General features: G+C 41.6%; 1 protein-coding gene across 3 annotated transcripts in view; it reads right to left on the reverse strand.

Annotated features, from left to right (window-relative positions):
* The window catches only part of mtmr1a (myotubularin related protein 1a), a 29,470-nt gene extending 14,401 nt beyond the window's left edge, over positions 1-15,069 (reverse strand). The window contains exons 1-8 of one of the 3 annotated variants that reach the window (XM_078276320.1): positions 14,733-15,069; positions 11,321-11,426; positions 10,535-10,558; positions 7,912-7,935; positions 3,678-3,765; positions 2,809-2,903; positions 1,602-1,709; positions 507-605 (exon numbers count right to left, since the gene is read on the reverse strand). In XM_078276320.1, the coding sequence (XP_078132446.1) occupies positions 507-605; positions 1,602-1,709; positions 2,809-2,903; positions 3,678-3,765; positions 7,912-7,935; positions 10,535-10,558; positions 11,321-11,426; positions 14,733-14,839 (651 nt within the window). In that variant the 5' untranslated portion in view covers positions 14,840-15,069. The remainder of the gene's footprint in view (positions 1-506; positions 606-1,601; positions 1,710-2,808; positions 2,904-3,677; positions 3,766-7,911; positions 7,936-10,534; positions 10,559-11,320; positions 11,427-14,732) is intronic. The other 2 variants (XM_078276321.1, XM_078276323.1) reach the window with 2 other exon arrangements.

Below are 15,069 nucleotides of genomic sequence, written 5' to 3' on the forward strand. Positions count from 1 at the left end.
GTGAACAGTTTTGTGACCAGGATGTGAGGGGTCTCGCTTAATACTGGACCAATTTCAAAGATTGTTGTTCCCATCAATCACTTACACTCAAAAACATGAGACAATAGGGTCCAGGATGAAAAAATAAAAAAAATAAATCGTAATTACCCATAGAGTAAAAAAAAAAAAAAAACTGAATACGTCTTCCACCACTGCTCTGGTCACACCAATACATTGTACATTGTGTGGAGGCCTTGCAGTCCCAAACATGTCATATGTAACCGATATTAATGAAGACGTGTGTTAATATGCAATATGTACAGTATATAACATACAGAATGTAATAATAGTACATTTCATAAGATTGATAAGATTCTGAGGAACCTAAGAACTACGTATGAATCAAATAGAATGTAAAAATGGTAGGTGTAATGCTCCAACTTACACCTATTTTACCATTTATGTTATGTATGTGATATTGTGTATCTATGTGATCGAAATAAACTAAACATGTGAGTGACACTGACCAGGCTGTGTGAGAGGGGGAAGGCGTATTTGTCCAGCAGCTCCACCACGTCCGGGTGGCTCTCCTCTGTCTTATAGGCAAACCTGGGACTCCTCATGTCCTGACGAAGGGAGGATATCAGAGCATCAATCTACTGTCAGTGTTACTTAAGGTCCCGAAATTAAGGTCAGAAACGTTTGAATGTTAATAAAATAAATTGTAGTAGTGATGGAGACAGAGAGAGAGAGGGCAGCAACTGTTTCAGGCAGCCGCGGCGCCAAACGCAAGAAGACGCATGCAGAGAGGACAGGCAGAGAGGTACTGTCAAGGGAGAGACGCGAGGGATGAAGTGAGGGAGGAGGGAGAGGCAGAGCGACAGCAGCATCCCATATTGTATTTGCGAAAATTTTCGCAACGGATGATTTAAAGGTCCAGTGTGTAACGTTTTTAGTTGTTCATTAACAAAATCTGTGTTGCCCGTTCACAAACTTGTCCTTTATCATGAATATTTACCACCACCATCAATTCCAAGTATTCCTTTTGGCTTGAAACTGAAACTGGGGTAGACGCTCCATATTCATGCTCCATCTTGAGATACGTTATCTGGTTAAGGGACATACAGGACATACTGCTCCGCCTTTCGTGTTTTCGCTGTCACATTATAAACTCACAGCTGCTGCTAATGCTGCTAATGGGTATCGTAGCTTCCCGGCCCCGGCAAGTCTGAAGAAGGAAACATGGAGGACCACACGTATTCAAAATCCAAATTTCAGGAACAGGAGTCTTCTTCTTCGCCCAGAAAAAGAAAATTAAACGAACGGACCTGATCGCCGGAGGGAAAGCTGGATGACGTCTTGGCTTTTTGAAGCGTGAAGGCTACCGTAGCTGCAATCTGACTTTGAACTGCGTGGCGCGAGAGAGTCGATATATGATCTCAACGCTAGATGGGAGAAATTCCCACACATTGGACCTTTAATACGCGTCGGACTCAGCGTGCAAGGTTTCTGTGCGTGGCGAATTTTGGGGAAGACAGATACGAACAAAAACGCATGCAAAAATTTTGGACTCGGTGTGCAAGGACCTTAATAGCTCAAAGGGTCGGTGGGCTCTCCGCTACCTTGCAGACCAGCTCCAGGCCTTTGGTGTTCTCTCCCTGGTTGGGAACACTGATGGTCTCCAGTCTGCTGATCACTCCCAGGTTCACATCCAGAACGAACGGAGACTCCTGCATGTGCACATGGAGCGGAGTCAATGACTTCACTTGCCATCACTGTCACTGTGTATTCATTTCAATTGGCATTTTATATGATTTACTATCAGTCAGTACATGTTTTATACTGTCAACTGTCTCGTTTTATACTGCTTTTTCTATCTTGTTTGGATTTAGTTTATTTTCCCGGAGATTTATTGTACAAGTAAAAGTGGTTGCAATGGAGACCTGGGGAAAAGTGTGTTTTGTATTTATATCTTTAGCTTTCAGTTACTTGAATGAATGCAGTATGTCAATTTCGTTCCTTTCATGGTTTTAAATGGTGTTTTTCTGTTACTTTATTGTCAACATGTATTGTGTTTTTGCTGGCTTCATTTGAACTTAAATTCAATACATTCTTATTTGTTTTAACATTCCTTGTGAGACTGGCTGTGACAAACTACTGTAACTGTTATCCTGTGTTACGTACCAAGTAATAAACGGCTGGTTGGAAGTGTACATCTTTCATTGATATACAAAACGCATGAGAGTACACAACCGCTACACACAGAACAAGGTTGTTACAGTTGAATTCAATTTGTTTTTCAGATGTGTGTTTGTAGTAGTTTTAGTTTAGTTTCAGTTGTTCAGAAAGGTTTTCGTTTTTATATATCTAGTCTTAATTTTAACAGTACAGTTTTAGTTTGTTTTTGTTAGGGCCAGATAATGTCTCAGAAGTATGTAGCTAGACATCCACACAGAATACAGGGATAGAGAGCTATTTAATGTTTAATCTTTGTGCTAATTTAGGGTCAGATGTGAAGTAATTACAGCACAGCGCCATCTCCTGGAATGTCAATGTCAACTCCGTTCAGTTTCTGTGAAAAAAAAACTAAACCTAAAATGATTTGTGTTCATTTTTATTATTTTTTGAACCTGATAATATAGTTTCAGTTTAGATGTATTTTTTCTTAATATTTTATTTTTTATTTAGTTTCAGTTTACTAAAATTATTTTTCACTGCTTATTTTCATTTTTCATTTACTATAATAACCCTCACACAGACTAACATTAACACACAGCTACAAATACACACACAGTACTGCACTGAGGAACAACGGTCCTGTGATCGTACCCGTTCCGCACTGGTGAAGTAGAGTTTGTAGTCTGTGATGGTCAGGGTTCCATTAACCAGACCGCTGAATGGACAGATATACATCACATCCTTGACTGCGCGCACACACACACACACACACACACACACACACACACACACACAAATTAATCAGGCAGGTGAAAAATTAACTGTGATGTTTTAAAGAAATATTGCCTACTACATAATACTAGGGGTGTCACGAGTCTCCAAATCCACGATTTATTTAGTCTTTTGATTTTAAGGTCACGATTTGATACAATTTCTGATTTAAATTGTTCTTCAGCAGTGACGGCAATGCTACAAAAGGAGCCACCAGATAGAAAAGGGTACTTTGCAACAACAGTTTGAGGTTCTCAGAGTTTACAAGGTGCAATTGACTGCACCATTAGTTTAACGAGGTGCACCTGAAGGCACCATGGAGTCCCGTCAGAGCCCACATGCTTCACCTCTTGTTTGTTACCATAATTCACTCACGTGGAAGGCAAAATGTTGTCACCAGTTCTGTTGTTTCTTCGTTATCTCCGACTCCCACAGTGGCCATGGTGTCTGGGAAAGAGCAGCTGCAGGCTACTGGTAAGCTAATGTTACCCTGTGTCTTTAGCTGCATGCTCCCAGCGGGTAAGCTACACTCTGTCTGTGGTTGTTTTTCTTTTTCTTGGACGTTTGCAAGTAGGCGGGGGTGGAAAGAGAAGAACATACTGGGGGAATCGCTGCTTTTGATTTCGATAGACTCATTTCAATCAATTTTCGAAATCATAAATTTTGAAAAGAATTTGACACCCCTACATACATGACACTCCTACATGAAACACATGATGGATATGGACACAGGGGTGAGGTTACTGTACCTGTAGTCTGGACGGACTCTCCTGGTAGCAAAGGAACCTGGTTCTGGAACATTGTGACCTGCGCCCCGTATCTCAAAGCTGGAAGGTTCTGTACACAAACACAGAGCAGTCAGCAGGACCACAATACCCAGCATGCACCACTGACACCTAACAGAGTATTACTGAACATGTTGCTGATGAGGAGGTTGGACTGAGAAGTAGACAGCGATCACCACTGCAGACTAAATAAATGGCTGCGGGAAGTTTCCGCTGGTTTTTCTTGAAGGGTTTTCTCTCTGGAACCGTATTCAGATGACCTCTGCTGCAAGCTAACCCAACACACACACACACTGTTAATGAGAGTAGCATGCTGCCGTCACAGACAAAGAAATGAACCATGCCCTTTCAAGTGTGATGAGACAACAAATTGGACATTCACACATATGGATTAACACTGGAGATGTAACAGGAGGTTAACTATTCAACACTCAAAATGTGTCCAGCAGCGGTGCTGTGAATTATATTACTATAATATCGCTACAGCAATGAAATAAAATGTATGCCAGCCAGGACATTAAGTGGAAACACTATACTTCCCACAATGCAAATCAACAGCATCTTTCAATAGACCCTCCCTGTCTGATTAACACACGTCTTTCAAATTCCAAACGTGTACGCTGCGTTTGTTATTTGCAGTCATTCCTCAGGACAACATCACCGAAGGGAGATGAGACAGACCGAGAAGAGCAGCAGGATGAGGCATGCAGACCAGGACAGAGAGGGAGGAAAGGAAGGGACAGACAGACAGACAGAGACAGACAGATCGAGACAGACAGGCTGAGAGACAGAGAGAGACAGAGAGACTTGCCAAAGCATTGGAAGGATGCTCAGAATCACTTTCTCCATTGTAACAAAGACCTTCATCTTGTGAATCTTGCTGCCGGGGTGAGCCAGCATGGAGAAAGTCAGAGACAGAGAAAGAAAAAAAAAGAGAGAGAGAGAAAAAGAGACATTATACAGTAAAAAGACATCATTCTATATGTAGGATACTGTTATTGCTGAGCCTGGTGTTTCCTTGTAGGTCAGAGCCTACACACCAAATGTAAACACTGTACATATTCTGCATTCACATTATTATATATCCAAAGTGTGTTGGCTGGCTAAAGTCCATGAGAGTTTCAAGACAAGAGACCATCTTGTGATGGGATCACACCAGCCACAACACCAAACGTTCAACCTCTGCCCTTGTTTAGATCTCAACTACACACCTGTAAAGTTTCGTGACTGCATCTTTCACAGCTGTGAAGCTATCGCACAAACAAAATCTGTCCACAGACAGACACAGTCAGACAGACAGAGTCAGACAGACAGACAGAGAGACAGACCGACAGAGTCAGACAGACAGACAGACAGAGAGTCAGACAGACAGACAGACAGAGTCATACAGACAGACAGACAGAGAGTCAGACAGACAGACAGAGAGTCAGACAGACAGAGTCAGATATACAGACAGAGAGTCAGACAGACAGACAGACAGACAGACAGAGAGTCAGAAAGACAGACAGAGAGTCAGACAGACAGACAGAGAGTCAGAAAGACAGACAGAGAGTCAGAAAGACAGACAGAGAGTCAGACAGACAGACAGAGAGTCAGAAAGACAGACAGAGAGTCAGACAGACAGACAGAGAGTCAGACAGACAGACAGAGAATCAGACATACAGACAGACAGACAGAGAGTCAGACAGACAAAGAGTCAGACAGAGACAGAGAGTCAGATAGACAGACAAAGAGTCAGACAGACAGAAAGTTAGACAGGCAAACAGACAGACAGGCAGAGAGTCACACAGACAGACAGAGTCAGACATATAAACACCTGACAAAGTACTCAAAACCACTCTGTTAGTTACTGCTACAGTACATGTTACCATGATGACACACACACACACACACACACACACACACACACGTTACACCAACGATGCTGTTACGGCTGGTAATAAGTTTAATCATACCTATGTATGTGTGTGTGTGTGTATATATATATTTATGCATCTATGTAGTCTTGCATTGCCATGGGCCTGTTTCACAGGGCAGGGTACCTAAAGTCCTAAATGTAACTTTATCAAGTTACATTTAGAACTCACTCAAATCTCCAACATAATACCAATTCAGTTACCTCAACCCAGGGTATCAGCTGATACTGATCATTTATTAGAGGTTATTTAAATATGTAAGGCTACATGGGGCAAGGGATTTCCACTGAGACTGACTGAATGGGACACAAAACGTTACAATGACCGAGAAACCGGGACTGTGTTGATGCTGGCGTTTACCATGTTCTTCATCTTAGCAAAGTTAGCTAATATGCTTTGCTAGTTAGCATTAAACAAAAAGTGGAATGCCATTTAGTTTTCAGGTATTTAGTAATAAAGTCTTGGACAAATTGAAAGTGTGAGCTGATGATGGTGCTAGAGGAAAGGTCAGAGTTAGGTCTGAATCACATTTCATGACAATCCATCCAAAAGTTGCTGAGACATCTCAGTCCAAACCTAAGTGGACAACTGACCAACACAGTGTGGCAGTCAGGGTCTTACAGGGAAGATTTAAGTGATCCACCCACTGCAGAAAAAACCCCAAACTCTTTTGTTATAGGAGTTCCAATTCACTGCTAGGAACTAATAAAGCCTCAGTAGAAGAGAGACATGTGAGTGTATGTAGTATGAAGGGGTAAAGGACAAAGAAGAAGCATGAAGAAAGGTGCAGAGACAGAAAAGAGGAAGCAGACTGAGCTGGGAGAGGCAGAGATGAAGTGTACAGTAGCTACGATGGAGGAAGTGCTGATGGTGAGCCTGTGGTTATGATCTGCAGACATGTTCAGACACCTCCCACACACAGTCACATCCTGTCGACTCTGCACCAAACAGCCCCTGCACATTCCAATGTTGAAGAAGACAAAGGTTGCGTAACATGCTATCTAGTAGGTGATAGGTTTGGTATTTACGCATGCAGGTGTTCGAATGCAGCAGATATCATTTCCCGAAAAACAGTAGGCCAAAACAGTATGTGAGAGTTTTGTCTGAAATCTTAGTATGAAACCAATAGTATGTGAATTGCATACTATTTCTGGAGAAATATTACAGTATGCAAACACTGGACACTACGCCGGCATTTCTGTTCCAACATACAGTCATAGAACTGTTAATACACTGATATTTCTTAAAGTGTGTGTCTAGGTCTGAAATGTATAGCATTTGGATCATTCCTGTTATGCAACAACAATTCTGTCCCCATGATTTACTTCCTATTTTCTTTTAAAATGCGTCAACTATTTACTATACTATAACAAATATGAATATGGCTTGAATTATACTGTAGATTAAGGTCTTCTTCATCACATAAGCCCAGAATAAAGCACATTAGTTAAGGTTTTGGTCCATGTTCCTGTTTGTTTTTATAAAGTCCCCAGTGCAAAGTAATCAACGTCTACAAGAACACTAATCCATACAATTATATAATACTCAATCAAATCTGTAATTGTTTTTTTTACCGTGTGTCCTTTTTTCCTGAAGTTTGTAGTTTATCACCCCCCCTATCCCCCCCCTCTCCCAAAAAAAAAAAAGAGACTGCAATTCCAGATTCCATCTTCAGGAAGCAACAACATATTTTTGGAGGGAACTCAAAGTAGGGTGAACATAAACTTTCACCACGTCTTTTTTCTCTCTCATATAAAGAGGCTCAGTCCTCGATGCAGCGGCCGCGGGTTCAACTCCGGCCCTTTGCTGCATGTCATTCCCCCCTCTCTCTCCCCTTCCAAGTCTAAGCTGTCCTGTTGGAAATAAAGGCCTAAAATGCCCAAAGCCTAAGGCTAACTTAGCTAAAAAAAAATGTCCACCCCGTTAGTTCTATCAATAAAAACCAGTCCAGGCATAAGGATTATTATTTGAGTGCCTATTTTTTAAGATTATTTTTGGGGCATTTTTAGGCCTTTATTTTTAACAGGACAGCTGAAGACATGAAAGGGGAGAGGGGGGTGGGGGAGGAAATTACATGCAGCAAAGGGCCGCAGGTCGGAGTCAAACCTGGGCCCGCTGCGTCGAGGAGTAAACCTCTATATATGGGCGCCCGCTCTACCAATTGAGCTATCCGGGCGCCCAAACATGACACTTTTTTTCAAATGTCAAGAGACAAAAATGTTGCTGCATAACAGGAAAGAGGTGTTTATCAGAAGACAAGCTGATGAGTCTACAACTCTTACCCTGGGAGTCAGCCTCTTGGACACCTGGAGATTACACACACCAAGTACACAGGACACACACACACACACACACACACACACACACACACACACACATGAATGAACAAAAATAAATGTAGTTCACATGAAATGGAAACAACTATATTCACAGTCTGATATCAAACTGAAGGTTATATATCTTTCTTGTTCATATTGTTGGCAAAAATCTATCTTGGAAAGTGACAATGCAATGTAGCCGTTCTATTTTTGGTGACAGATGGGTGCAAACACGCAAGAGCCCAAAGCAAATGCTACAACAGAAACCTGCTACCGTATAAGAAGAGAGCTGCGCAACAGCTGAGCCAATACAGATCTGTGAATGCACATTCCAAACCAAGCAACAGAAAAGCGCTGGGACACTGAGTGCACTTCTGATGTCTCATTTAAGAGATCATTTTTCTAATGTGTGAACACCACAAACTACATTCAATAGGGGTGGGGGGGGAAATCGATTCACGTACACATCGTGTTTCTTTTTTCGACGATTTATAAAATGTATTCTTCATTTGTATTTATTTTTTTCTACCAATGATTCAACTAAATATTTTCTGTTTATACGGGGCCACCGACGGCGACTACATCATATCCGTTTCCAGCAAATGGCATGGCTGAAAACCCCACCAAGAAGCGCCCACGAAATGTTCCAGTACTGCTAAGAAGAGACCTACACGTTCAGCAGGACGGAAATCCAAAAGAAGAAAGTGAGTAGGAATTATTGCTATTTCATTTACTCAATCTAAATGATGTGCTATTGTCTCGGAACGGGGGATATTTCTGGGTCTTATTTTTTTTATGAAAAGGCCCGGTGACTTTCCAGGGCTGAAAAGCCGAAAGCCAAAGCTGGGAATGACGTCACACCCGAGTTGAATGTGTTCCATTTAACAAGTCATTGTTTTCATTAGCTCTAGCCGGGTTAGCCTTGCTGTTTGTGCATACAAACAGCGTAGCAACATGTCCACAGATAGAAGCTGAACAGCACTGTGTGTACGACTGATTTAGCGAGACACAAATAAGACAGAAGGGCTAATAAACGGTATGTTACTACAGCTTTCACTACTGTTGATGCACGGGGCAGCTATGTTGGATTTTTAGCTTGGGTTACTCGGTGGCTATCCGAGTTCCGAGATTGGAAATCCTAAGTCAGGGTGGCGTGTTTCCGACTCTGACCTCGGAAAATCCGACTTCCGAGTACAAATGGAACGCACTATGACTGTAATGCGCTAACGGGGGTTGTTGTCATTTCTTTTAAGGTCCCATGGCATGAAAATGGCACTTTATGAGGTTTTTTAACATTAATATGAGTTCCCCCAGCCTGCCTATGGTCCTCCAGTGGCTAGAAATGGCGATAGGTGTAAACCGAGTCCTGGGTATCCTGCTCTGCCTTTGAGAAAATGAAAGCTTAGATGGGCCGATCTGGAATTATGAGGTCATAAGGGGGGAGGTTACCTCCCCTTTCTCTGCTTTGCCCACCCAGAGAATTTGAAAAAGAGAGACATCATGGCTTGCAAACAAGCAAAGTGGCAGTTGGTCAAGGCCACACCCCCACCCACCACCTTGCCCCCCCCTCTCTCTTCCTCAATAGCATTTAAAGCTACAGACACAGAAATGTCACATCCTAAGGAAAGCTCATTGTGGGACTGGCTCTAGTGGCGGAAATTCTGCACCAAGGCTGAATTTCGGGAAAGAGACTTCAGATACAGTATTAGGGGACCACTAAGGCCTATATAAAAGAGACTTCAGATACAGTATTAGGGGACCACTAAGGTCTATATAAAAGAGACTTCAGATACAGTATTAGGGGACCACTAAGGTCTATATAAAAGAGACTTCAGATACAGTATTAGGGGACCACTAAGGCCTATATAAAAGAGACTTCAGATACAGTATTAGGGGACCACTAAGGCCTATATAAAAGAGACTTCAGATACAGTATTAGGGGACCACTAAGGCCTATATAAAAGAGACTTCAGATACAGTATTAGGGGGACCACTAAGGTCTATATAAAAGAGACTTCAGATACAGTATTAGGGGGACCACTAAGGTCTATATAAAAGAGACTTCAGATACAGTATTAGGGGACCACTAAGGTCTATATAAAAGAGACTTCAGATACAGTATTAGGGGACCACTAAGGTCTATATAAAAGAGACTTCAGATACAGTATTATTTTGTTCATACCTAACTGAACGATGTTGCGTCTCTCAACCCAAACGACTGCTCGGAGGACGAGTTGAAACGATGAAACGTGTTCTTGTGGCAGGCAGAAGCAGAAGACAAACGCTTGGCATTTTAAGCCCCCTAACGTCGACTTCAAGGCAGCGCTGCAACCGTCGACGTCAAGGTACCTAACCCTAACCTTAACCATTGCCTAATCCTAGTGCCCCTTCCAGGCAGCGCTGCCTGGAAAATGAAGTTGGGGGCTTAAAACACCAAACACTAAGACAAACTGTACACAGCAGCTCAATAGTAGCTAATCTAAACGGCGACAGCAGCTGTGACACATCACATTCACATACACTTAACACACATAGCTCTGGCCACACACACTCAAAGGCATACATAGCACACATGGGCATACATTACCATGAAACCTGGTCTTCTCCCAGCCTATCAGTTACAAAACACACTGATGAGAAATAGGGCATGTATGTAAATACTGTGTGTGTGGGTGGGTGGGTGGGTGTGTGTGTAGCAATGTTTCCATCCCCTTGTCAATCGAACTATCTGGAGATCGCTCATGCGAATAAATCCGGTGATAGTGTGTCTCCATCCAATGGCTTTAAGGCCAATAAAAAGCTGTGCGCGATGACGCCACGTGCTGTTTTGCGGTCAAACTGGTATATCGAAAAGATTCGAGACATTTTAAGGTGTTCCCATTCATTTTCGCGCTGAGTCGCACAACACGCGAGCTAACATTTGCGGAAAAAAAACTAAGTTTTGCCAGCCAAAATGGATCGCGCCGTCTACCTACATAATGCTGCACAAGTTGTAAAAGTGCTTATGTGCCAGCTGACAGCGACATATCAAGTTATAACACGACAACAACGACGCTATCAAAACATCACTGTGATGATGCAGATGCTAGATGTTATTTTGCGCTCGTAAAATACATTTAAAAAGTCCTCATTCACCCTAACCCTTTAGAAGCTCCGCCCCCCCAAGAATCACAGAGAGACTGGCCTTCCCCCCTCCTCCCAAACTTTGTGTCGATTCAATTGAATTTTACGGTTTCCATAAGGTATTTCTTCATTCAATATTATTTAATTTGCATTAAAACAAGGGTGGAAACATGGTGTGTGTGTGTCTGTGCGTGTCTGTCTGTGCGTGTGTGTGTGTGTGCGTGTGTGTGTGTGCGTGTGTGCGAGCTACCTTGTTGTCCCTGTTCCCGACGTCAGTTGGGGCTGATCCTGAGATCTGACTGGAGATGGTGGCTGCGATCAGCTGTTTACACCACTCTACATGAGAACCTGTTGGACTGAAAGGACATAGACAAGAAAATAAAAAAACTATAACAAGATACTTGTTTTGCCCCCAATTCCCTCAACTTTGACAATTTTTCGATAGCTGTTGACCCGCTGTCAATGTAACACTTCCTGCGCAGATGTTTCACAAAAGGTAAAGCCCTCCCTTTTCTGGTATGCTTTGTTGTGTAACATCTGCAGGAAATTTTGCGTTCCATTGGCTGTGGCTTAACGTGTGTTAATGTTGCTGTACAATTAACTGTCTCAGCAATCATTGCGATTAACAATATAGTTGTCTTTCTGTCAAATTTAAAACAAACATTTTATTTGTGACTTTCTTAAACAAGTTCAAGTTTTGAATGAATCCCAGGATACATCTTTTGGTCCTATCACTGTTAATGTGACCCAGATAATGTAGAGACACAGGTCCACAGCCTATGAAGTAAACCAGGTGTCTTTGTCATTTTTTTTCAACTGTATCCAAACTGCAAACGTTAGACCGTGTCAGTGAGTCATTGTCACTTTTCTTAAGCCAAAGGTCGTTTTTTTTTTTTTTATAGATAAAAAAAAAAAAACGACGGGTCCCGATCTGAGAGATCATCTGCTCACCAGAAACGGGATTTTAACCCCGACGTTATGTAACGTCGGCCCTGGAGGTAACGAGTCTCCCCTGGTTTTCTGATCACGGTCGGAATCGAAGCAAGCAGGAAAGGTTAACACACTGAACATTTTAAATTACAACAGCTTATTAACGTGCGCTTGTTCCCCCGTGTGAGCCGATACGCTCATCTGTTGACATTTCCGAATGCCTTCCTACAGCTGCTTAATGAAAGCTTTCCACGCAAACAAACGTACATGTGTCATTAGTATGAGAAAAAAAATTTGAATTTAACTGTGTCGGGCTCTGACATAAATATCTTAATTCCTGTCGGGCTCGGGCCTAAGTGACCTAACACACAACTACAATAATTTAACAATAAATAACAGTTATTTTAATAAGTTACTATTAATAAGTAACGACAAAATAAATGTTGAGTTGGTATGCTAACTACTGTAAACCAGCTTCAAACTTTAGCAGTTCTTTTGCATAAAAATGACCATATTTGGCTTCTCTGACAAGATACTACACCTCTCCCAGTGAATGGTTAATATGCTTTTACGTCCTTTTTGGTGAGCCCAGAGGGAAAATATGGCATTTTAAAAGTAGCCTACATTGTGGCCGGGTTGGTTCAGTGGGTAGAGCAGGCGCACATATAATTGGAGGTTTATGCCTCGACGCAGAGGTCCAGGGTTAGAATCCGACCTGTGATGATTTCCTGCATGTCTTCCCCCTCTTTCTCCCCTTTCTCACTTAGCTGTCTTATCAAATAAAGGCGGAAAAAGACCAAAAACGTATCTAGAAAAAGTAGCCTACATTTACGGTAGCTAGCTAACGGTAGACTACAGAGAAAGGGTGATATTTTTACGTCCGTTTCGGAATGACACATTAAGTGGAACCAAAATGTGCGTTCTAATCCGGTCCGATTCCTACCGGTTTCGTACAGGGGGAGGTAACATTAAGTAAAACGTTGTTCATGCTTCTTGCGTTATTATTTAAGTAACCTAGTAACCTTCCTATTTAGTAAGAAATGGTGAACACTGATGATGGCTTCTAGCTGAAACATGTTTGTGTTTAAATAAGAAGATAACTTATCTGTGAGTGACATAGTTTTTAAGTTTTCTCTGATCCTGTCAGCTTTGCTGGCCCCTTTTCATGATATCTTTCATAATTCAAACAATGCTTGCCTGGAAGTTTTCATTCTTTGATTTTCTTTTACTGCTGCTGCTCACGATCTGACCATAGTCCTGAAGCAACAATGCTGTTATAAATGCACAAAGGATGTGTTACATGTGCGATTTCTGTCTGATGTAGGCTATTATATGTCATGCACTATGTAAACGCCTTCTCTTCTGCTGTTTGGGTTCATGTTTAGTTGCCACTTTGTGCAATAAAATGGTTAATTTTATAACAGTGCTGTGCAGAGCCAAGGCTGCTGGTTCTGCCGGTGCAAATATATTTTAGTCTGAATAGGTTCAAATCGACAGGTTTTTGTGTATATTGTTGTAAAAAACTATTTAGACTGAGCTTTGTTGGTTGAGCATGTTGTAGACAGAACGTCGTGGATATAGACTATGGTAATAATAATGGTCTAATTGACATGAAATTACACTTTTTTTGTTGTTGAAAACCTTAACATTTTCTTGAGGAAGGACCCCTAAACCCCCCCAACTAAATATGTGCAAGTCTTCCACAAACCAAGGTAAACACAACATACAGACTGATCGTGTACATTGATTTGTTGCCATAATAAGGAGAGATTAAGGTAACACAGAAATATGGTCCTAATAATGATAAAATACATACAAATATTCAATTTAAATGCTACATTTAGCAGATGATATTGTCATTGTGTAGAGTATTAAGGCTAATACGTGAAACACCTGTGGGTGGGTCGACCATACATTTACCATTCATATTTCTGTTGAAATTATGCTCGTTTAATGCATATTCTTGAAACAATCTGAATGTCATCATCAAGTCATAACCAAAAACATATATGTGGAGACTAAACTAAGCTAATGGACAATTTTATTCAAAATGGAAATACATTTTACCATTATTTTTTTTACCGTTGTCACTGCATTTGTAAACCTAGTTAGCTAGCTAACGTTACAGTGACGTTATAGCGTCGCCTACAGTACATTAACGTGACAGTGGTCTGCATTAGCTATATATATATATATATATATATATATATATATATATATATATATATATATATATATATATATATATATATATATCTATGTGTGTGTGTGTGTGTGCATTAGCGGTGGCTACTGTAACGTTAACCTATAAGCTAGGCCTTTTTTACTGAGCTAACACTAGCTATTAGCTGTCGGTTTACCCACTGGTAGACCATTCTGTTATGTCGAACATGTTAGGCTGTCGCCTCCTTGTTCTTATACAGTATGGTGATTTAGATACGCTTGTAGCCTACTCACTGTTAGCTACTCCATCATAGCTAACGTTACTGCAACGTTACCGTCACTCCAAACTCCGGTTGTTTTTTTTTGTTTTTTTTATTGGAAAAAAGAAAACATTTTTAAAAGTTGTTGGAAATGTTATGCATTGGGTCTACGCCGATTTAAAACCTCGACCCTCTTGACTCATGACATATGTTGTTTAATATTTCGTGGGAAACTGTGTAAAGCAAGAAAACCCTAGCTAAATGGCGACGTGTGACATATTCTTGTAATATCAAGTATCTGCTACTCACCTGTCCAGGGTTTCTCCGGTGGCTGGTGCGCCGGTCGGCGAGCCCCAGAGCTTTCTGTTCGACCCTGCTCCGTCCGCCGCCCCGGCAGCTCCGGCCTGTTTCTCCATCTGCCAGACAACCGTTTTCTTTCTAGGTCACTACTGTAGAGGCGGACGCGGACGATTTCCTCTGATATGAGGATGCGGATGAAATTAAACCAGTTGGTTTAATTCCAATGTCCGCCCTCGGCGCGCGCGCGCCTGCCTGTTTGTTCTGTTAGGGCTCACTGTAAAAATGAGCATGAACGCTTCCTGTGATTTTGTTATTTGTGCTTCCTCCGGACTGCCTCTCACTCACA

The sequence above is a fragment of the Sander vitreus genome, chromosome 19 (genome assembly GCF_031162955.1).
Source record: "Sander vitreus isolate 19-12246 chromosome 19, sanVit1, whole genome shotgun sequence".
In the NCBI taxonomy this organism is placed as follows: domain Eukaryota; kingdom Metazoa; phylum Chordata; class Actinopteri; order Perciformes; family Percidae; genus Sander; species Sander vitreus.